Below are 23,385 nucleotides of genomic sequence, written 5' to 3' on the forward strand. Positions count from 1 at the left end.
GTGTGATCTGACTGAGGGATGTACAATAATCTGCCCCGAATCTGCTCTGCTGAATTGTACCAAATTAACTTATTTCTCCATATTTGTTCATATTCAAAGCATAAATAATTTAGCATTTTGTCTCTCTCTGTGAAAGTGAGAAGCAGGCTTGCTGATTTCAGCTCAGATGGAGAAGTGATGTTTATTACTCTGATGTTGGGGAATGATTGTTGCATATTTAATATCACCATAAATAAAACTCTGTAGCTGTGTTCCCACTTGTGGGATCGGCGTGTGGCTCTCTCCTAACGCATCGGAGCTGCAGGACTCAAAGCTTTTGTGTGAGGAAGGCAGAGGCTTTGCTTGCCCGGTGAGGCAGGGCACAAGCCCCCGCTGTGTTTCCCCACGTGCCCCGGCTGCCCGGCGTCCCCGGCTCCACCGCAGCCCCCTCAGCCACCAGCTGCTGACAAAAAATAACCGGAGCTTGATAGAAACGCTCGGAGGCTGACGCCGTGTGACAAAGCAAATACCAGAAGAAGTAAAGCAAACCTCATTAAAATAAAGTGGCTGGCAGATAAGGCAAATGTTCACCGTGCCTTTTAAAAGCAATATTTCTTTTCTTCGTTTTATCTTGCTAGTGCCTTTAAAAAAACTGCCTGGAAATGTGTTATAGTGATTGCCCAAGTAGCTGGAGCTTTTTGCATCCTCACAATGAGTAGTGAAGATCTCTGGATTTGGCAGGTGTATTTCAAAGTCTGGGGCACGTCCTGCGCAGCAGGCGAGTATTGGGGCCATGCCTGTTGTTCCCATTTATAATTAAAATTTCTCTGAAGTGTGGCACAAGTCCTGCAGCATTCTGCAGCAGCAGGCCCAGATGTTGGGCTGGGCAGCAGCACTTTGCAGTGTTTCGGTCTGTTCGCTGCTGGTCCTGTGCACAGGATGCTGGTCAGGCCCCTTGCTGAACTCTGGCTTGTCACCCAGCGCCGTTCTCAAGCTTCTCCGCTAGCATTCACTGGCCTGGAGAGAAATTCTTGTGCATTTTACCTAAGACACTTGCCAGAATAAAGGGAGCAAGGCACTGCTTGGCAATGGTGAAAAGCGAGGGAGAAAGAGCGAGCTTTGTCCACGAGCCATTCGCAAGCCAAGGCAGCCCCGCTAGGTCACATTCCTGTTCCCTCCGCCTTGGCATGGCTCGCCTCTTTTTACTGGAGTCCAGTGTTCCCAGTGTTTCCAAACTCGTTGTAGTGTTTGCAGCAAGCTGGGACGGTCTCCGAGAAACAGTTTGTCTGGATCTCATTTAGAGCAAGTCAGCGCCACTGCGGCGGGGCTCTGAGAGCCTCCGAAGGGCTGAGCTGTGCCGGGCTCTGCAGGGACGGGCTCTGTGCTGCCTGCAGGACCCTTGGCAGGCCCTGAGGAGCCCCAGCGAAGCCAGTGCTACTGGACAGACGCGGATCAGAAGTGGTTCAAGCCCCTTCCTTTGCTGGAGCACGCCCATTTTGCTTGGTTAGTATTCTAGCAGCAGAGCTAATAACTATTTTGGTGCCTCTTCTCAATTCTCACGTACGTATAAAGTCTCTGTTGATGTTTAGCTTGACAAGCCAGGCTGCAGTTAGGATGCCAAAAATCTCAAAACTGTCATGGAGTGAGGCAAGGATAAAGGAAGAAAACAACTCAGATAAAAGAGCTATGGCCTCAGAAATGCAGTCCGTGGCACACTTCCCAATCCTCAGAGAGACTTATTAATTTGCATCGTGGAAGTCTTTATGGTGCACAACTCGAGCGGCTTCCTGGCTCCACTTGGGATCTCGCTGGCTTTCAGAGGAAGCTGCTTTCGCACTTCTACACTCAAAGGCATTTAAAAGTGTTTTTGTTCCTTAAATTATAAGTGATGCTGTAAGGGAAGGCACATGTCAAAGGTAGGCCAAGACTGTACTCAGCGATTGCACATCAGCCTAGCGGAGGTTTTAATGGCTTGTTCCAAACAATAGTGCTCAGACGTAGATTAAACATTAAGTCCTTTGCTGCATCCTTGGGGCTTTCTGAGCAGGAGGATGGCCCCAGTTAGGCTCTGACTAATGGTACGTCGCCGCCGCGCGCTTGGAAGGCGCGTTTGGGTTCCCTCCCCGAGTTTCCTTCCAGTTCTGTTTTCCTTCTGACAAGACAATTACATTGCTCGTTCCTACAATAAAAACATAAGGCGAGTAAAATGATTCATCTTTCCAAGCAGTTTTGCTAAAGACTATCATTAATTAAACATCGGGAGGAATGTGTACGCTTTGGAAACTGCTTTGTCCGAGACGGCGGGCTGCTCGGCAGCCTGCATCCTTTTCCCCCGGGAGAGCTCGGGTGTAGCCCAGTGCTAGTGCCCGGGGTTCCCGACTGGGGGCACAAAGTCGGTGTTTGCCCTGGCCCTGCCGCCCCCCGGGGCCGCTCGATGGGGGCTGGCAGATGTGTGGGGCTGCCCTGGCCTCGTTTTTCTCTCCCAGAGGCTGGGCTGAAATGCGCACTGCCATGGGAGCCCCGGCTGCAGGCTGCCTGTCTGGGAACCGCCTGCTGCCGGGGGTGGGGGGACACTGCCCACCAGCTCTGATCTCGTTCTTAGAAAAACAACATAAAAACGAGGTTATATCCAGGCACTTGCAAACATGGATGTGTGTTGTGGGCACTTCAGAGGGAAGGTGCTGGGCAGCTTCTCCAAATTTGCCTGTGTGCTGCGGGGCAGCTGCTGGTGCAGTTGGTTAAGTGTGTGCGTCGGAGGGTGCAGGGGGTTGAACCCCTCCACCCCTCCGTACCAGGCACGATGGGTTTGTATTATCCTTGTTTCCCCCCTCCAAATAACCAGCCAAGCAGAGCCTCGTCGGTTGTGTGTTTCTAAGCGTCCAGAGAAGTGAAGAAATCATGGAACATTTTTCTCACTTGGCAATTGTTTGAATTTCTCTGCTGTCTGCGTTGTGTCAGTGCTCTCCCCGTCCCGCCCCGCTGCTGCGGGATGTGCCCAGCGATCGGAGCTGTTGTCCTCGCGCCCTGTAAATGGGACATGACCAGGGGTTATGGAGTGACTCAGTCACCGAATGTGCTCAGTTACTCATAAACAGCCAGGATCTGTCCGGGTAATTCCTGTTGACAAGCTGATGATTTCCTAATGGGAAGAGAGCCCTGACACCGCAGGCATGCGCACAGCCTTGCAGCCAGGGCCTGGCGTGCAGCGCGCTCCACGTCACCCCTCCGTGTGCGTGCCTGGCTTCCAGCAGCACTGCTGTCGGGCTGGGGGATGAAGGCAGGGAGCCACAAACACAGCACAGACAGCGAGAAGTCATTCGAGGGGCTGATAATGGGAAAAGGAGCTTTTCGCCTCTAGCTCAGCAGTTTGCAGGCAGTCAGGGCTGAGGCAGCCGGTCGTGGCTTTGGGGAGCCCTGGGGCACCTGCGGTCCCGTGGCAGAGATGCCTGCAGATGGCTGGGGTTTCGTCCTCTCGAGGGAAAGCAACACGGTGCAAGCCCTGGCCACCCAGCACGTACATTGTGAATGGCTCAGGTTGTTTCGTGAAGCCATTCTAGGGGGCTGTGCTGCTTGTGCAGGCCTGCTGACTGCAGGGGCTGGCAGCTCCTGTGCGTGATGGCAAGCGAGAAGTGGTTATGACTGGCCGGGCCGGGCTGGACTTTGCTTCCCGGTGTTTACAGTGCCATTGCTCATTTGGGAACCAAGCTGCAGCTTTCGGTTTGATCTGCTGGAATGGTATATAAAGGCATTCGGGTGCTCGCCGGCAGGGAGAGGTGGCACGGCCGGGCAGCTGGCTGCTGCTGGAGCGAGGTGAGTCCTGCCCACCGCTGGCACTGCCCACCTGACACCCACCCCAGCTCACCACCAGCCCCGTGCCTCCCTGGCTCCTTGCTCCTGGGCTGGGCTACTGCACGTGGGAGCGAAGGGTGGGCTCCAGCTTCTCCCTGCCTCTGCTCTTCCCCGTGCTGGGGGACGCCGCAGGAGCCGCTTTGCTTTGGGGAGCTCCAGGGTTCCTCCAGCATGCTTTTCTCTCAATCCTTCTGCCCATGCTGCCTTCTAAGTGTGTCATGGGCAAGAGAAGAGGTGGACGGAATGAGGAGGGGAAGCGGCAGGCGCAGGGCACTGGGCACTTGGTCCTGGGAAGCAACGTGCGGGGCTGGACCCCCGAGTTCAGCCTCGTGCTTTGGGCCATTTTGGTTTAACGTTGCCGTAGCGTTATTCAGATGGGAGCTGTCAGTTCTGGAAAGGCTTGCTTGTGTCTGCTGTCTGCGTGCCCTGCCTGCCCGTGCCCAGAGCCACCAGCAGCGCCCGCGCCGTGCAGCCCAGCCGTGAGCAGCGGGGAGCAGCAGCTGCAGCCCTGCACCAGCACGTGGCAGCCGCCTCCCGCGCGGAGCAGTGCCTGGTTTACTGATTTACCCCCTGGATACCAGAGTAAAAGGCTGCTAGCAACCCACTGCTGGGAGCCTGGCACCTTTGCAACCCAGCGTACCGGAGACGATGAGGCTGGGATGGGGCTTTCCAGCCCATTGCGCCCCCTGCCCCTTCTCTTTGTCTCCTCCTGTGTCCCCTCCCAGGAGGCACGGTGCCCCCGGACACACGTCCCCCTGAAACGGGGTCTGGGTTTAGCTGTGGCGGTGTAATCCGGGGCAACCTCGTGAGCTCAGGGGCAGATTGCAATTCCGTTAATGAGAGCATACACGGGCCAGTCCCAGGGATTTGAGCTAAGCCTAGCATCTGTCACGGGAGGGAAAAGCAGTTCGTGGCACTGGCACAGCGGTGGTGCAGGGGATGGGCAGTGGGGCAGAGAGGGCTCCTGGCTGCTAGAAAAACTATTTGTGGAAATCGGCATTTTAAGGAATCAAATTCAACAACAAAATCCAAACTCCGTCTTTCCATATCAAAATTTAAGGCTAGAAATGTTTTGAATATCCTTGGAAGAAGGTGGAACAGGAATTTCTGTTTCCTGCTGAGCAGCTGTAACCCCCGGAGCTGGGGAACCACAACCCAAAGCCATGGCAGGGAGTGGAAAAGGCAGGATCAGGACTGTGGGCAGGGAGCAGATCCCAGGCTGGATGTGCAGGAGATGTGTCCGTGCAGCTCCGTTCCTTTTACCTCCACCTGGTTCCACCAGCTCAGGCTCTCGGTGCCGTGTCCAGCTGGCTGTAACTCCTGTTAAATCCCAGGCCAGTGCCCCAAGGGGCAGGCTGACACCCGAGGAACGAAGTGAAACCGCAGGTGAGACAAGGCACAGGACCTCAAAGGAGGGAGCTGAGGCCAAGCCAAGTTGTGGGGAGCCCTGTGCTGACCCTGAATACCTGCCCCAGAGGAAAATCCTCCCAGATTCGGTCTCTGTAAAAATCCTGTTCTGGCACAACTCTCCCCGTAAAATCCAGCCGTTTTTGCAAGGAGGATGAGCTGGTGTTTCATTTGGTTAATAACCGAGGCAAGTTAATCCTGTTCAGGCAAGGCTGAAACCAGTTTCAGTGCATCTGTGTCAGTGCTTTGCATCTGTCTAACCAGATAGGTTTAAAAGAACTTGGTTATGAAAGGAAATTGTTCCTACCGTGCAGCTACTGAGCCAGGGATCAGCCCCGGCTCTGCTCCTTGCAGTTCCCAGCCTGCGGCTCTTGGTCAAGGGGCCTGTGTAGAAGAGGACGGGGCTATTTGTACACCAGGCAGGGCTGCTCACAGAGCGCATTCAAGAAATCTCTTCGTGTCTCATCCAAGAGGTGATAAGAAGTGTTTCTGGTCAGCAAGATCGACTGGGTCTCATTTCATCCCTTCGAGAGAAATGCGGTAATCAGAAGTTAGGAAAACAAATGTTGGTGTTCTCGGCTAGAAGCTCGTACAGTGATAATGGCAATTAGGGGTTGTTAAACTCGTTAGCTTTTGCTATCACACAACTCTTTAAAAAGACAGCTGAGACCAAACTGAGATTTCAGCTTTCATCTCTCCCAGGGAAGATGAGATCCCTACAGCCCTGTCTGCTCTCTGGGCTGGGGGGCAGATTGGAGCCGCCGTGTGTCACTGGGAACGCGGCCCGGGACTGAACCTCTGCAGCTGCGGTGCCGGCCCTGCAGCCCCTGCTCCTCCGGGCTGGCAGCCCGGCTCCAGGTGGCCCTCCCCAGGCTCCTGGCCCCGAATCAGGCAGGAGCAGGGGCACGGGGCCCTTCCCAGCCTGGGGAAAGGGCAGGCTGGAGGTCTGCAGCCCCCCGAGCGAGTGGTCAGCAGCAGCGGAGCTGCCGTGCTGCTTGGTGCCTGCTGGTACTGGTGTCACTCAGCTAGGTTTGTGCTTCTGCAGAGGCTTTGTACTTCTGAGGTCTGATGTGGATGTGCAAAGCTTGCTGCCCCGTGGCTGGCTTTGTCCCGTGGGTACCAGAAGGTGCACTTTAGGGAGACGTTCACCCTCATCAGCACATGCAGAGCCTTCAGTGCGCTCACCTTGGCTTTGATGAGAGCCAGGTCCTCCCTTCCCTGGAGAGAGCCGTCCTGACTGCGTTCTGAAATCACAGAACCGGCTGTGTTCACGGCCTGATCCTGTCCTCGCCCCTGTGTGACCGCAACCTCAGAAGCATGACAGCCTCTTTAGTTTCTCTGGTGTGCCAGCCCTTGTCCTGCGCTGGGACAGGCAGCGTGGTGGCACCACGCCGGTGAGAAACTCAGCCTCTTTTCCAGTCCGCACATGTTCTAGGAATCACTGCGATACTTCATCTGCTCCTGCTACACGGAGATTTGTATGAAATCATTTCCATTCCATTGAAATAATTTTCAGAGATTAATCTGTTGGGGTATTAGCATTGATTCCTGCGTGTACGTGCCCTCCTCCGGTCTGCACCCAGGGAGAGCTGCATTGTTCGAGGTGGAGGCAAGCTCGCTCGTCCTAATTTATTGAAAAAAATAATTTTAGCTTTAAAATGAGGCTGTCATTATGTACCCTGTTCAATCTGTTCTTCACTCCTGAGTCGTGGCTCTGACCTTTTCCATATCTTAAATCCTCTGGGCCGTACACCGTGTTCAGTAGTTAAACTTTGGGGAGGGAGCAGCAGGTGTGGGTTTGGATAAGGACCGCGTGCACGCTTGGCTCCGTTCTTATCCACGTACCCCTGGCAGGCGGCAGCTCTCATTTCATTTAGGGCAGTGCCAGATTGGACTTTTTAGGGGGTTTTCACAGCGTATAAGTTCTAATAACAATTTTTACATCAGCTCTGGAAGTAGCGGCCTCTGGCATCACATGAAGTAGGCAGTAATGACACCTGCACTTGTAAGGGAGAGCTGGGGAGCTGATGCAGTGCACCCCAGGGTGAGTGCTCGGGGAGCCTGGAGCGGCTGGGATGGGGCTGGCCGAGGCAGAACCGCACCGCTCGGCCCTGGGTCAGCGTGAGCTGCAAAGAAATGCGCAGAGACCATGGAAAAATACTGAGGGGGGCTTTTAAAATATTCGTCCTTTTCCTACCTGTGTCTGGGGGAAGATGGGGACTGCAGTCAGGACTTGCAAGCGTCCTGGTGCCCAGGGCTTTTCTGGGCTCGTAGCTGCATCCCGCGTCTGTGCCTGCAGAACAACCCCAGCACCCCAGCACTGCCACTGCCCTCGGCCTTCCTGCTGCTTTCCAAATTCCTGCTGTGTGCAGATGCTGTGTACAAGAGGGCAAAAACATCCTGTGTCTTCCAAGGGCTCCTGTCCCCTGGAAGGTGCCAGAGGCAGAGGAGAGCAGGGGAGAGTGCTCCTGGAATGGATTGCCTGCAGTTACCACTCTGAAAGCCCTAGAAAAATCACCAGCTTCATCAGCGTGAATCTCTCATTCCATCTGAAAAGAAGGCTCCTATGAGAAGGATGTGTTTTATGTCCCTAAAAGACACTCACATCTATCTGGCTAGAGGGCAGATAGCAATTGGAAGAAATTAGCTTTATATCCTGGTGCCATCTCTGGATAAAATACACACAGCCAAAACAAACCTTAAAGTGCTTTGAGCTTTTTTTTAAAGGAAGAGTTCAGCAGTAACAGAAGAGCATTGTCCTAACTTTTTATTATTATTGTTATAAACTTGTCGTTGATAGAATTTTGTTTTTTAAGAACATCATTTTGTTAAAACCATTATTCAATCAAACATTATTCAATCTCCGAAGTCAGTTACCACCTGTTAACCTGAACCTTTTATGTGTGCCAATCTTGTTAGACAGAAGGACAAATCAAAATAAAATACCGTTTAGATGCTAAGACATGTATTTGCCTTTGCCAAGCTCGAAGTTGTATGCTGCTGGCACCTCTGTGGAGTTTACATTTGGAATTCAAAACTTGACTCCTGCAAATGTTCTTGGCTCAAATTGTCGTCGAATGTTAAGTAGTGTCTCCGGAGCGAGACTAATAGCACAAAATGATATTGAATGTTTGCAGGAATGGGACTTCACACAAAGATTTTTATAAATCTGCTAATAACAATGTTAGGTTTTACATAAAACCTCCAAAAAAGATGAGTGGCACCTCAGTGAAGGCAGATTTCCTGTTTATCGGTGTTAAATTCCTAAGTCTAGCACTTGTTCAGGAGAGCAGAAAAGGAAAGCTAATTGCAAGCAGGAAGAGAAATTGGCCAGTCCAGATCCACTGTCTAGCCGCTATGAAATACGGAGTAAAAGGCAGCATTAGTCAGAGGTTAAATATTCCTTCGGTGTAAATATTATGTGATACGGAGCCTGATTTTTCAGAAATGCTGGACATCGATTCTGCTGAGTTCTGTGGACATCAAGCACATTTTAGTAAAGCAGGCGAAGAAATCTTTTAATAATCTATCAGCTTAATTTTGCCATTGTTCCCGTTATCTGCAGTGCTTGGGTTATTTGTGCCCTTCAGCTTCACGTTAACTTTTTGCCAAAACTGAACTGAAGGACAAAGGAAACACGGAGGCAGTCAAGGTTACGGGCGGCTCGGTCGTGCTTCTGCAGCGCTCGGCAGCTCCTGTGCGGTTTGATGGAGGAGCATCGGGCGTCCCGCGAGCTGATTTAGTGGTACCTGCAGTGAGCTCTGTGCGCTGCTCGGTGGTGCCACGGGCTGTAGCAGGCACACTGAGAAGTGTTTCGGCAGAGGTGCACAATGATAATTATCCCCAGCCCCAACACTTCAGCAGCAACCCAGTGACAAGAAGCCAGCTGTGCAATTACACAGCTTACAATGTTAATTATGCTTAAATGTGGGGTTGCTCGAACTTTCTCAAAAAGTGCTTTCCAAGACATCAACAGGCTTTTAACCGTAAATTTGGAGTAAAACTGGGTGAGCACAATGCCTTCCATTTCCTAATCTTCAGGGTTGTTAGGGAATTTGGCTTTCCTGAGTGAAAGACAGCATGATCACAGAGAACCGGCTTCACAGTCAATAAAAAGAGAGAGATCCCTGTGTTTAATAGCTCAAAAAGGTAAATGCAGCAGGAGGCTGGAGATGTTGCTGCATGGAGATGGGGCAGCACCTGGTGCGAGCACCCTCCCTGCCCAGCTGGGCAGCCAGGAGGAGCCACAGAAGGGAAAGGGACCCGAGAAGGCAAATAACAATCCCTGGGTCCAGCTGCGACCAAAACACCAATAACCCACGGAAGGCAGTGTTTTACGTGCCCTCTGATGGAGCACAGCGATTTCCTTCAACAAATGCCATTTCTTAAACAGTGTGGGTGGAGGCTGGAATGCCAGAAATAACACAAGGTGCAAACGCAGAGAAGGGGGAGAGGTCAGATGCAGCGCTGCAGGCAGGATGCAGACATCCGTGAGCACGGTAACAGCTCCCAGCCCGCTCCCAGCCTGCCGGTTGCCCTCTGAACGCAGCCGCCCTTGGGGGATCAGCGGTGTGCAGGGAGCCCCCTGAGGCTTTGACATCCAGGCTTGGTTTTGGTGCTAGAAATGCTCACAGCAGCAGCATTTAAGCACTGAGTTGAGCATGCAGCTTCTTCACTGCCTGGCCCTCATGGGCAGGGGAAGCAGCAGCTGGCTGTGAGGTTTTCTGCTGCACCTCCCGGCCTCACAGGTGGGCTCAGCCCAGAGGCTGGGGAGGGCGAGGGAAGCAGTGCCCTGTGCGGTAGAGATGGCAGCTCCCAGGAGCCGTGTGCTTGGGACATCAGCCCAAACACAGAGCAATCGATGGGGCAGCCCGCGGGGACACGGGCACGGCAGCACGTTACCTCTGGGAAGGAAACACTCGTGTTTCGTGGAGGTGAGAGTGCGGGGAATGAACGTGCAGCAGGACGGCCACCACCGGGCTCCAGGGCTCTGGGCTCGTGCACAACTTCGTCTCGATGCCCGGGTGTGCACAGACAGCGACCAGGCAAAATTCCAGGCCTGGCACACCGGAGTTTGACCGGAGCTTCCCAGCACCCTTGGGCCAGCCCTCGCTGCTCTCCCCCTGGCCACCCGGCAGCGGCGCGGGGCCGCGTGGGGCCCCATCCTCAGCCGATGTTCCCAGCACATCTGGCTGCCTGCTGAAGGCAGGCCAAACACACGCGTGTGTTGCGTTCCCTGCGTCCTTCCAGCTTGTCCTAATAATGTGTCTGAACGTGCAGAGGGAATTATTCCTGCGCTGGGGTGCAGAGAGGAGCCGGCTTCGCTCTCTTCCTGCTAACTTTGTTCTGCTCCGCTCTCCACCCAGTGCAAGTGCGAGGGCTCGTTCCAAAGTTCACGTTCTGCATTTTTATGCCGTGCCAGAGAGAGAAAACACTTGGTAAAACTGTAACTTGACCTTAACGCTTTGCCGCAGCCAGGGAGATAAGGTGCTGAAGGAAACGTGGGGAACAGAGCCCGGTGCTCACCGATGGCGGCGGGGAAGGGCCGATGGCCCCGCGGCGAGGACCCCAGGGCCCTGCTCGGGAGCTGCGGGTGAGCCCAGCCCACGGCACGGAGCAGCCAGGGGGTGCTGAGCGGGTGCGGGCTGGCACATCCCGAATTTCTGCTCCGCCACACAAAGGACCCCTGTGCTGCTGCTGCTGCTGCAGATTTGAGAACGAAAAGATTGAGTGAAGCTGCCCGTTATTATTTTTGGCTACTCCAGCGATGTATCAAAAACCTGACGCTGGGCTGATGCTGGTGCCCTACTTTATAGAAGCCCTGAAAAGCAGATCGAGGACAGCGAGCTTCTCTTTGTGCATGGCATCTGCCAGCAAACGGTGAGAAAGCTTCAAACCGCTGGTGGGGGGAGTGGGGGAAGGCAAAAAAAATGTGTTAATCCAGATCCCTGCCTGCAGACTGCGAGGGGAAGGGGTCTGCGTGCGCTCCGCTAAGGAGCCAAGGGGGGAGATGCGCTGAGCGGGGCGTTGTGCTGCCCACACTGCTCGTCCCAGCGTGGCTGGTGAGCCGCTGGTGTTGTCCCCATGTCCCCAGGGCACGGCGGGGCCTGGTTTGCCCTGGAAGGAAGAAAGGGACCTGGGCAGAGGACTCGGGGTGCCCGCAGCCACCCCAAGGACAGCCCAGCAACCCGGCCTGCGGGCCAGCACCTGCCTGTCCTCCTGAGACCCGCTGGCCCCCTGTGCTCTGGGGAAGCACTTGGTGCTGTTTTAATTAGGGCTATTCACCCTTGTGCTCATTTTCCCCTCCAACGCCGGCCAGGTGCCCGCTTCATCCCCGGAGCAGCCGCTCGTGAGCCGCAGGATTTATGATTTGCTGCAGCCACGGCCGGTAACCTCCGAAAAGTGGCAGAAGGAAGCAGCCAGAAACAGCAGCCGGTGCCGCGCGGGGCTTTGCCATTTGCCATTTATTCCCACTTCGCTCCCCATGAGCCATGGAGGCGTTTCGATGCGCCGGGCTGACCGTGGCAGCCCTGCTCGGGGAACTGGGGGGCTCCGCGAGCCGCCCGAGGCCGGGGGGGCCCCGCAGCGCTGCCTGCCCCGTGCCCCCCGGGGGGGTGAAGCCGCACTGAGCCCCCCCCGAGGCTGCCACCCACCGGGAGGGGGTCCCCGGCGTGGCCGAGGGGTGCGGGCATGGCTCAGGGGGGGGCCGCCGGCTGCTGCTGCTGCTGCTGCAAATGCTACTGGCTGCTGGGCAGGTCGGTGCCGGGGCTGGGGACGGGAGGGGGCACCGGGGGGGGGGGGTTGGGCACCGGGGGCGGGCAGCGGCTGCCTCCATCCCCGGTACCGAGCATCGCGGGGAGCGCAGCCGGGCGGCGAGAGGCCGCGGAGCATCGGGGCACCGGGGACACGGGGCTCGGAGGGGAGCCGGGGGGTACCGGGGGGGGACCCGGGGAGGGCGGCGGCGGCGGCGGCGGCCCCGGGGCGCTCTGCCCAGCTACAGCGCAGCCAATCCCGGGGCCTCGGCGGCGGCTCCGAGCGGGGCGGAGCGGGGCGGGGACGGGCGGCGGCGGCGGCGGCGGCTGCGGGGCCGGGACGGGCCGGGGGAGCGCGGCATGGGGCGGCCCCAGCCCGGCCGGGCCCGCGGGGTGAGCAGCGGGGCGGTGGGGATGGGGAGGGGACGGGGGTGTGCAGGGTGGAGGGGGGGGGGGTCCGGGGCCGTGCATGTGCCCCTGCGGGTGTCCGCGCCCCCCGGTGCTGTCCCCGGGGTCCCCCCGCGGTTCCTGCGCCTCCTCCTGGGGCTCCGGGCTCCGCAGCCCCCGTGGCGGAGCCGCCCGGTCCCGGTCCCGGTGCCGGTGCCGGCCCGTGGGGCCCGCAGCTCCCCGTGCGCTGCTCCGCGCCCGGCGTTGTATTTTTAGCAGCGCTGTGCGCGAGGCATTTTTGTTCCCGGCGTTATTTATTAAAACATCCTCGCTGCCTTAGGCAACGGCCCGCGGCCGGGCTCCGGAGCTGGGGCCGTGGCGCAGAAGGAGGGAGCTTGCGACTTTGCTTTCCTTGCGGCTGATCCAGGAGGAGGGATCCTGCCCGGCTTTTTTCTCGCTCGGATCCTGTCTCCTGAGTTGGGCTGAGCACGGTTTCATAGGCAAAAAGACGAAGCCTTCATCGCCACCCTCCTCCCAGCCCGCGGATGTGGGGTGCGGGTGGGGAGCACCCCAACCTCACCGGTGCCCACGGGCAGTGGCAGGGCACCAGGAGGCTCCGTCATGGTCCTGCTGCTGCTGCCTGCACTCCCCGTCCTTGCCCCGGTGCCTGCCGTGGCCGTCCTGCTCCTCCTCACTCCGGAGGCTCCCAGTGCCATGGGAATGGGCAGGCCTGGGGTCCAAATTCCAAAGAGTGGTGGCTCTGCGTCCTCTGTGTCAGCTGTCCACAGATGTGGCGCTATTAATAGATGCCGATTTAGCCTAATGTGGGAAGAAAAGGTCGTATTTTGTATGGAAGCATTGGTTACTGTTGAAAGAGAGAAATGGTGGTCCCGCTGTGCTCCTGGGAAGGAGGGAGAAGTTGCTTCTCTAGCTTATCATGCTTGGTTATTGGAAGTCGAGCAGCATTTCTGATCCGTGTTTATTCCTTGCTCTCGAGCCATTTTGCTTGCTTTTGCAGCTTCTCTCATGTTGCATGTTGCAAACCCGGTGGTGTCCTTGCTGCTCGTACCCTGCTGGACTGACAGGTTGGCTCTGGCAAACCTGGCTGTGGCCACTGCTGGCCCAGCACGGGCCCTGCCCAGGTGAACGTCGTGAGCTAAATCACCCTTCAGCACGGCAAAAACAAAACCTGGAACCTGGTCTGAGCTGACAGAGTCCTTCTGAATGTAATTAATCCTGCTGCCAGCTGAAACCGAGAACAGTCTAAAAACAAGGGCAGCCATTAATAAGTTTAATTACACGTCCTTTGTCTTGCTGGGTGAAGGTGTTGTGCAGTGAGGGCAACGTGACGCAGCTGCCGGTGGTGAGCGCCCTGGTAAGTGCTCCCTGAGCCTGTGCCCGGAGATCCCAAGGGCCGTGGGGCATCTGCCTCAGCCCACGGCAGCACGTCTGTGGCACAGATCAGTGGCTGGAGGTCAGAGAGCAGAGGGGAAAGCTCGGATTAGCAGAACATGGGCGTTGCTGTCCTGGGAGGACGCAGCGCCGCACGCAGAGCAGAGCGCTCATGGGGACTTCACCCAGACATACAGGGGAAAAAAAAAAAACATTCCCATGTCTTCTGGGAGCACACAAGTTCAGTTCTGCTGTTCCTCGTGGTGATTCTCATAACAACACTTGGATATTTATTTGTTAAATCGAAGCAACACTCTCAGCAGGATGAGGCACGAGGGCAGGAGTGGGTGAGAGCTGCGGCAGCGGCCAAGAGGTTAGCAGGAAGCGGTGCCGGGCCCTGGGGTTTCACACGGGCACTGCTCATGAGGCTGGGGGGGGGCTTGGGAGACCGAGGTGCAGGAGAGACTCGGTGGTGCCTGCTGCTGGAGGATGTGGCTCCTCCGAGCAGCTGGGGCCGTGCAGCAGTGAGGCTCCCAGCTTGGTGAGGCGGCTCCACACCGCGCAGCGCCCCAGCACCCGAATTTGTGCCTCTGGTGAAGCTGGAGGGGACGGTGCTCCCATCTGCCCTGCTGGCAGCCTTCTCCTCTCTGAGGCTGCAGATAGTTTGGTGCAGTCGCCCACTTTGTTCTCAGTCATAACACAGCCTAATCCCCGGGCTGGGGACAGCTCTAAATTGTGCCGACGCTGCAGGCGGGTCCCAGCTGTGTCTGTGCCTGCAGGACCCCTGCGGAGGGCGGCGAGGGGACGAGGGCTGCCCCGGGGGTCAGAGCAGAGCTGTTCGCCCCTGAAAACCTGTGTGCGGTGAATGGATCTGACCTGGAAACGTGCCCAGGGTCACGGCTGTCATTTAGGAGATCCGATCCTTCCGGACCTTAAGCTGGGTGCTGTCGGCCTCGCTGGCAGCAGGGTGTTGGTGTCGCAGTGGCTGACCGCAGCTGGTATTAACGGGACGTCTTCAATGCGGGGCATGGACTTCCCTCAGGATTCCCCAATCTGCTTCTGCTTTCACAGCAGAATAGAAGATTTAAGAAAGGTTCTTAGCTTTTTTTTCTTCTGCATTTTACGTTTTGTGCCTGCTCCCCCTCTCTGCAGCTAGCCAGCCAGGTTCCCGGTTCGCTTCTGTCTTTCAAAAGTATCAGGAAAATTTCCATCAGAAAACCACACAAGTCAGCAGCTGCGTGGTTTCAGGCAGGTGAAGTCCTGAAATGAAAACCGTTGGGGTTGCCCCTTTGAGGGCTTGTCTTCACAAGAAAGCAATTCTGGAATAAGAGTGTACGAGTTTCACACACGAGACCTATTCCAGACTAATTCTGTGTAGACAGGCCCTGCACATCTTCCCTCCTGGTAGCCTCGGTGAGTATCTTTGCTCTTGAGGGAGCACGGGGCCTGAATTCCCCAGCAGCCCTGCTGGTCCTGCTGGCAGACGAACAGTTCCTGTGCCTGGTGCTGAGGGCCTGGCCCTGCAGTCGGTGAGGACGGCTTCTGGCCCCGTGCTTCGTCCCCAATATCCGAAATCCTGCCTGGGCTGGGGGCGCAGTCCTGGCCCCACATCCCTAATTCTGGCTGTTTATGAGGGAAGCAGGCAGAGGGGCGTAGCGTCCCCTCACGTGGCAGTGCTTTATGGCTTTTATTATTTAGAACAACAACCCTCGCTCGTTGCTCTGGGGCAGTAAACCTCCTCCTTTAATAACCAGCAACGTCTGCCTCTGTGCGGGACTCTCCAGGTCAGTGCCAGTAGCAGTTATGTTATTTCTCTTTAGAACTAATGTGGTGTTTTATGAGATATTTTTTTTTTCCCCTCCTTCATTTCAACTGAACTTTAGGCATGTAGAAGGGGATTAAAATAAGGCCCACGGCAAAAGGAACTGAATGTGCTGTTTGGAAGGAGGGCTTCCTGCTGTGAGACATCTCCGGGCTGCTGGACGCTCCCACCATATTAAAACAAAGGTGTAGGAACTGAATTTGATCAGCTCCTGTAAGCCAGGATGTTGTTATTTTTTTTATTTATTTTTTACTATTATTTCTGCACTTCTTGCCATCTGTCACCCAGTAAGCTGTCTTTGCCCCAAGCCCTGCAGGCCTGAGTGACCGCAGCAGCAGGGGCAGAGCTGTCGGTGCCCCGAGGCCCCTCCAGGGACCGCACAGAGCCGCCTCCTCCCCGTGTTTGGAGAGGCTGAAGGCTCTCAGAGAGGAGAATGTCCTCACCCCACAAGTCAGGGAGCAGCGTGTGACCTTTGCGGGACCGTTCCTGTGCTGTCCCTACAGCAGGGAGCGTGGGAGCTGTGACAGGGCCTGGCAGACGTCTTCCAGGAAATGGGATCGTGCCACAGATGTCACGTTCCTTATAACGGGTGGGAGAAATGCTTTCTCCTCCGGATCGGGGTGTTCAGAGTAAGGAGCGACACCACGGCGCCAGGGCAGGTCTGGGGGTGCTGGGGGGGATCCGGCCGCTGCCCTGGGAGCCCCTGCGCAGGCAGCGCTCCCCCTCTGCCAGGGCTTCCTCTGGCAGAAGGACCTCAGCCTTTCCGCTGCGATCTCCGACGAGAGCCTCTAATTAATGACATCTCCCCATTTAGCTCGTGATACGCAGACAGATGCTGCGCCATTTAGGGCTGGTTTGAGACCTACAGCGCTCCTCCATGCAGCGCAGCATCTGGTGAGGAGTGCTGGTGGTGCCGACCTGGGTCAGATCTGATCTGCTGATCAAGAGGAAAAGGCAGCCAGGGAATGTGTCCTGCCTAGGGAATCACCCCCCAAATACTCCTGTGTCTAAGAAAATCCTGTTAATTTTAGAATACCCAGAGATGTACAGCAGAGTACGGGGAGATAGAAATAAGCATTTGATGAATCTGGTGAGAATGTGTTATGTCCTGAGAAACTCCTGCTTGGTGATACTTTGCCTTGCACATCTGCATTCCCACCCGTGGCCTTGCAGCTGCAGTGATTTTGAATGAAAAATAGACTTGTTTTGTTTTAATGTCAGCAAAAATTCTTATGCCAGCATGAAGCAGTCCAGCTCGGTGCGTTACAGTACGTAGTTCCTCAGTTGTAGGTTGAAATTATCAATATTTATGTGTGCCCACACAAAAAGGCAAGTCCCAGCTTGGTTATTTAGCTCTTCTAATTTCATCTGCAAATTGCAGAAATAAGACTTCCCATAAATGCCTCGAGTCTGAGGTTATCAGGTCTGTGTTGGCAGTTCTTGAGCTACCGGGTATCAGTCCTGGACTCAGCACCCAGGGCAACTTGATCTATCTACTCTTGATCTGTCTTCCCCTATTAGAGTTCACTTACAGTATCACTCAGAGGAAAAGGGTATGGATCCTTTTCTGTGAAAATAGTGCAAAATTGCCACAAAGTACTGGGAAATGACTGCGCTCAGTTCCTAAAGATCAATTTATTCACAATAGAGGTGTGGGGTGAGCAGGCAACGCAGAGAATTGCTAGTGGGATGGAGAGCCTTGGTGCTTCTAAGCCACCGCTTCTGACCCCATACGGGTCTGTAGTAACCCAAGGGTTTTAACGTTTGGGGGCCGTTTGTCCCCTGAGCAGCTGCACGAGGGGTGGCCTGCAGCCCTCAGAGCTGTCCCTTTCCCATTCCCAGCTGCAGGCTGATCCTTCATCACCTCGGGATCTATCGATGGCCTGAATCTTAATGGCAAAGCTAGAGGAGCACCTTTTTATCTCCCAGCGCTGTTTATCTTAGACTTGGCTTTGGCTTTTTCTAGATTGAGCTTGGCATGTGAGTCACTGGAAGCTATGAATTTTGCATGCACTATTGACATTTCCCTGTGTTTTGGTCAGCTGTGTTCTGGAGACTGACAAAACTCAATACGCACAGGCAGAGCAATCTGATAGAGAATATTGGGAGCATTGTTGTTCTGCTCGTAAAAGACTGCGCTGAGAATATCTCAAACTCCCCTTATTTCTGTCCTTCCGCGCCTCTGAATAAGGCAGCGTACTCCTTATAGACAGACAGACAGACACATGTTCTCTTTGGAAGACCCCGAAGTGTTTGCCAGAGGTTTTAAAGGTCAGAGTTGCTGGGATCAGAGCTTCTGTGGGCTGGCTTGCATAGGAACATTTTACACGGTGCAGACTATAGAGAAAGCAACTGCTCCCTCTGCTCTCAAGTTATTTTTTCCCTCACCGCTTTATGGTTATGTTGTGTTTTCCCTGGGAGTACCTAGCTATCTTTCTTTTTTTTTTTTTTTCCCCTCCCCTCGAGCTCTCTGATTTTGCTTTAAGAGTTACAGCACCATTGATTGTATTGGCTGTCTCTGAAAATGGTGTGCTGCTTGCTGTCTGTGGGCTCCCTGCTGCTAAATGCTGCCAGTGGGACTCCAGAGCATTTAGATCAATCGATAGGGCTATCATGGCCTTATTTTCCACACTCTCCCCATCCTGGGGATGTGTGTAACAATCGGATGGAGCGCGCGAGCCCTCGGATTGTTGGTTACAGAGCGTGGATCCGCACTGTCTGCATCCGTGATAGAGCTGGATGCGTTTCTGGAGGGGGAGAAGAGTCCCTGCGCACAGGGGGATGCTATTCTGGGCCCTCTGTTATCTCGTGGCATAAAGTTCATAGGAATATTCTGCAGTTGTTGCTAACAGATGGGCTGAATCATTTCTCCGGGCAGGAAGGCATCCACTGATACGGCTGCATTTTTCCTCCAGATCCCATCTAATGCCGAGGCTGAAAGAATCGCGCTCCCACGAGTCTTTGCTCAGTCCCAGTAGTGCTGTTGAGGCTCTGGATCTCAGCATGGAGGAAGAAGTGGTCATCAAGCCGGTCCACAGTAGCATCCTGGGACAAGACTACTGCTTCGAGGTAAGGAGCGTTTCTGTACGCCGTGTAGCAGGGCTGGCTGGGGAGCCGGGTGTGGGATCACATCTTGGGCTCAAACTGTTACAAAACGCTTCTGCTCTGAATTGTTACACAGACACCGTTCCATGGGCAGAAAATTACTTCATAATTCCAAGGAGAAGCACACCCGCAAATCAGAGCAATGAGCTCTTTGCCTTATAACCATTGTCGCAGCAGGGCTTGCTCCTGGCACAGGTGCCGGACTACTTAGAAACCTACATTAGCAGAGCTTAAATTTGTAGTTTATGTTCATGCAGATAGCAGAAAGTGCTCGTCTCTGTTCTGTATGTACAAATATCTTATACGTGGTCACAAAGATAGCCTACAGCTATTAGTGGGAGTGTTGAGGATTTTGTCTAGAAATCTCAAGCTTCACTTTTCTGGGTAATTAAAAAAATCTATATTTCAGTGTGTGTTTTTTTTTTTTTATGGATATTTGCATCTTTTATGGCACGTGGCTAGGTCTGTGCTAGCAGGAGGTTGTGAGACATATACAAACAAGATTGTAGTTGGATAGCATAAGGCAGTGCCTCTTGGGAATTGTTTGCCCTGCATCATGGACAGAAAAGCCTTATTGCTTATGGCAGCACCTGCATATAGAACTGGGAAGTGGTTTTCTTACAGTAATAAGGTGGTTGATACTTGTGTTTCTATGAAGAGAAGGTAATCTGTTTGTACTTGGACATCAGCGAGTAGATAAACCATATAGCCATGCTTGGGTTGTACTGTAAGATTTGATGGGAATGCATTCCTAGGATGGGCAGAGGCATGTGAAGACAGCACTGTCAGCGTCCAAGAGGAGTCAGATGGGACAGATGAATATTTTTACATTACTGAAATTAGAACAGTTTGAAATAAATGAATTAAAATATCCATTTCTTAAAATACAACTGTGTAATACAGAAGCAGTCTGACCAAAAAATAGCCCCAAACATGAACTCTGAAGTTGAGGGCGTGGGTTGAGATATAAATTTTCCAGTGCTGCTCATTCTCTGTAGAATTGAGCAAGTGTGGCAGGTCAGGAGGAGAACAGTTTTGTAAATTATATGGCCTCTATTACATTCCACTCAAGAAAGATAAAATGAAGCTAGATGGAAAATAGATGTGACATCCATAATATAAGAGTTGTTTACCAATTCTGTTCAGCACGCAAGAGAAGGGGAAGGGATACGAACAGTACTTGTAGAAGTTGACTGAGAAGGAAATTACACAAGTCATGCACTTGTAAGGAGGAAGAAAATTCCATTTTTAAGTGAGAGTTGGATAAAGAAGAGTCATAAAAAAAAAAGAACATGTTAATTGCTGTTCTGCAAATCCTGCAGAGTAAAGGAAGAATGCTGGAAAACAAAAGGGGCATTGATTTGTAACTGATGGTTACTCATCAACAAGCTCCAGAGGGAAGCGCTTAGGTGAGAGCTAAATGGCACGTTGTGTTAATGCATCGGTCTGGCATCTCCGGAGAGCCTCTCTCAAATACTGCACTAGGTCAGAAGTGGAATGAGTTTGCAGATCTTTCTGGATCCCTGATGGGCAGTGGGCAGTGCCCGCAATCCTCCCCACACAGCCGGCGGAGGCGGAGGGTAAGCGTCGCCGGCGGGAGGGCAGCAACCAGGGCGCGGGCGGCCGAGCGCTGTGTGCCCCAACGCCTGGTTCCCCGCGCCAGGCAGCACTGGAAGCAAAGCGACAGAACTGCACGGGCATCTTCTCCTCTTCAGTGCTTGAAAGTTGCCTTTCGTTGTTTTGCTTTGGAGAATGCTTTAGAAAACTAGAAAGGTAGACTTCTGCTTGAGCCCAGATATCCCCTCTGTCCCGAAGGTCCTGTCTGTAATCCCAAATCCTTCAGTGTTGCTCTGTCAGTAAGTACAGGCAGGACATGGCATAGGCCACTGCCACTTCTTAGTGGAAGTTCAGCAAAGAGCAGGAAACTCGTGGCAATTCCTGCAGTGTGGAACTACAAAAGCTCTGGGTCAGGTCTGTGGGAAGCTGAGAGGAAAACTGAAGCTGCTGCTTGGGCCATGACACTGCCGTGTGTCAGAACACATGAGTGAGGAACTCATGCTGCTGTCCTGGAAAATGAGCCCTGGACAAGAAATGTCAAGTGAGAAGGGCCTGCCCGAGTCACGGACACAAGACTTTTTCCACACAACGGATTGCGAAGAGGCTGTGGGGTGATGCTGTGCCCGGTCCCTGCCCTGTGAAGCCCCAATGGATCCGTTCCCTAGGGAGGCCTGTCAGGAACAGCCAATTTTGCTATCTCAAAAGGCAAAGGGCAGCACTGCTGGTGCTGGGCAGTGCCAGCCTCACACTGTCCGAAATCGTCTCCTCTCAGTGCTGTGGTTGGGCACAGGACAGTGCCAGCAAGGCCTGCTGCCGCTCACCACCCCCAGCACGAGGCGCCTCACGCAGCTCCTCCTGCACCGCGCCACAGCGGCCCAGAGCCTCGGGAGCTGAAGGGGAAAGGGCTGGAGATGAGAGAGAAGTGCTGAAACCATCTGCAGTGGAGAAAGCAAGTGGTTTGTTGAGGCAGCGTGCTGTATGAAGGTTATGGCAGGGTTGTTTCTCTCCTTCGGCCTGGCCTGCTGCTGTGAAGCCATGTGGTGGCTCCGGCTCCGCCAGGGGCCAGGAGAGTCAGCACTCACACAGCGCTTTCTCAGTGCTGCATCAGGCTTTTTCTGCTTATTTAGGTCTGTGAAACTTGCTTTTTTTCTGACTTGCTGAGTACTTGGAAGTCAGTGTTTACTTGTTTTCCTCAGTGATTGTTTTTAAAGTTATTCAGCACCGTCTTCTTTCTCCTTATAAGACCTCCAGTCAGCGTAATCATCTAGAGCCGCCGCATATGCTGGGTGTGCTAAATATACAGGAGGCAGCTTAGCCTCGTAAAGGAGACTGCGAGTCCAGACTCCCAGAGCCTATTCCTGGCTCTGCTATTTGTGGGATCCCAGTGACCTGGGCCAGGAATGGGAATCAGGACGGAAGGGCTGCGCTTCTGTGCGGGCAGCCCGGAGCCTTGTCCTGCTGCACAGCTCCTGCCCGGGGGATGCGGAGCAGGAGGAAGGAAAAGCTGCTACTGGGCTGATGGATCCGCTACAACCAGAACCTTGGAGCCTCATCCTGGCCTTGCCTGAGCATGGGAGGATTTAGAGGAGAGGTTTAGTCCCACAGTGTAAGCAGTTGCTGTTTTCACACGGCCCTCCAGACCCCAGACAGCCGTCACAGGCTCTGCAGGGCTGCCCCAGGCTGTGCCCTTGTGCCGGGGGGTGTGATGGGGTTGTCAGCTCCAGCCTGAACTTGTAAAATCTCCTGCACGCATTGAGTGAAACAGCTTTAGTAACTTGGTTATCATCCTCTGTTGCTACACCAGTGAGATTCCTTTTGTGATACACTTTGAGGATGCTGTACCTAACACATTTTAGAAATGACAAGGTTTGTCTGACTTAAGGGATCACCCACCCGTGTGTTTATCCTGCACCTTAACAGTTATTTAGCACATCCAAAGTCTTGTTGAGACAAGAATGCTCTCTTTATCAAGGTAATTAATATGTCATGAAGATCATCAATACCATATAATATTTAGGTCAGAGCTGAAAGCCAAAAGATTATTGCAGATTGGTGGAAAATGCCATTTTTGGTCACACATGGTAGACAGGACTTTCACCTCCCAGCAGATCAGGAGGGCTTCCTACCTGCCACGAGGACTTTTGTCTTCTCTCACTTGGGTGAACAGATAGTCTTGTGTAGCTTTTGAATGATTAGTTGATCAGTAATTGTTTTGGAATTGAAACATAAATTTTACTGTGATAACTCAATGCTAACCTATTGACTTAAGTGTGGCAAGAAAATATATTAGATATTCAACTAAACAGACAGCTGTTTAAAAAAACATGCACACGTTTAATTAACAAAGCCAATAGAAGGACGGCTAAATTGCATGTTTGTTTATTTGGATATGAATGCTCTAGGCATCTGTGGGATCCATGTGTGCCACCAAGGAGAACTTGTCTTTAAGAGAGCATCTTTCCACAACAATCCAATAAGCCATAATCCTCTTTTTGGGGAAATTCATTTGTATACCAAACTCCCATCAAAACAAAAGAGCTAAACAACAAGCTAGGTGAAAAATGGCCTTTGAGGAAATGGACTAATGGTAGAGTTTACTGAAAAGTATATTTGACCTGTTACACTTTTATTAACTGATTTCTAAGGAGGACTGAATTCAGTGGACCTCACTCAGTACCAGTGGGAGGGTTTTTTCTCACTCTGGGGTACAGAAACCCGCAGGGTGGTGTGGCTGTCCCAGCAGTGTTCAGGACTGTGATGCTTTGGATTTGAACACGGCTGATTTTGAGTCTTGCACAGCTGAATTTGTGGACCAAACAAGCCAGGGCTCAAGTTCTGCATTGTTAGGTTCTTGTCTGAGCAGTTTTGAAGCACATCACAGCGATGCAGCTGCGCATGGCTTCTTCCTGGGTGTTGTCACCATGCGGGTGTATGGCCGTGCTCATGTGGAGTGCTGTTGTAGGAGCTCTGCTGAGAAAAGGATCAAAATATGGAGCAGCCACATCATGGGCAGGGCAAGGTGTCACACACCATGGACAGTTGCTTTTGTGAGCGGTACATCTCCTGGGCCACCAGAAGATTGTTTGTTCAGGGACAGAGGTTGACAGGAGCAGCAAACGGGATGAAACAGGCCAC

General features: G+C 53.6%; 1 protein-coding gene across 11 annotated transcripts in view; it reads left to right on the forward strand.

The window, feature by feature from the left end:
* Window positions 1-23,385, forward strand: part of DAB2IP (DAB2 interacting protein) — a gene marked incomplete at its 5' end in the record, with an annotated part of 181,667 nt that overhangs the window by 122,976 nt on the left and 35,306 nt on the right. For 7 of the 11 annotated variants that reach the window (XM_082775571.1, XM_082775572.1, XM_082775567.1 and 4 more), the window contains one exon: window positions 18,504-18,657. In XM_082775571.1, the coding sequence (XP_082631697.1) occupies window positions 18,504-18,657 (154 nt within the window). Of the gene's footprint in view, window positions 1-3,765; window positions 3,790-10,751; window positions 11,116-12,336; window positions 12,381-17,965; window positions 17,986-18,503; window positions 18,658-23,385 lie in introns of those variants that run through there. The other 4 variants (XM_082775568.1, XM_082775573.1, XM_082775575.1 and 1 more) reach the window with 4 other exon arrangements.

The sequence above is a fragment of the Aythya marila genome (genome assembly GCF_965140915.1).
Source record: "Aythya marila genome assembly, chromosome: 19".
NCBI lineage: Eukaryota > Metazoa > Chordata > Aves > Anseriformes > Anatidae > Aythya > Aythya marila.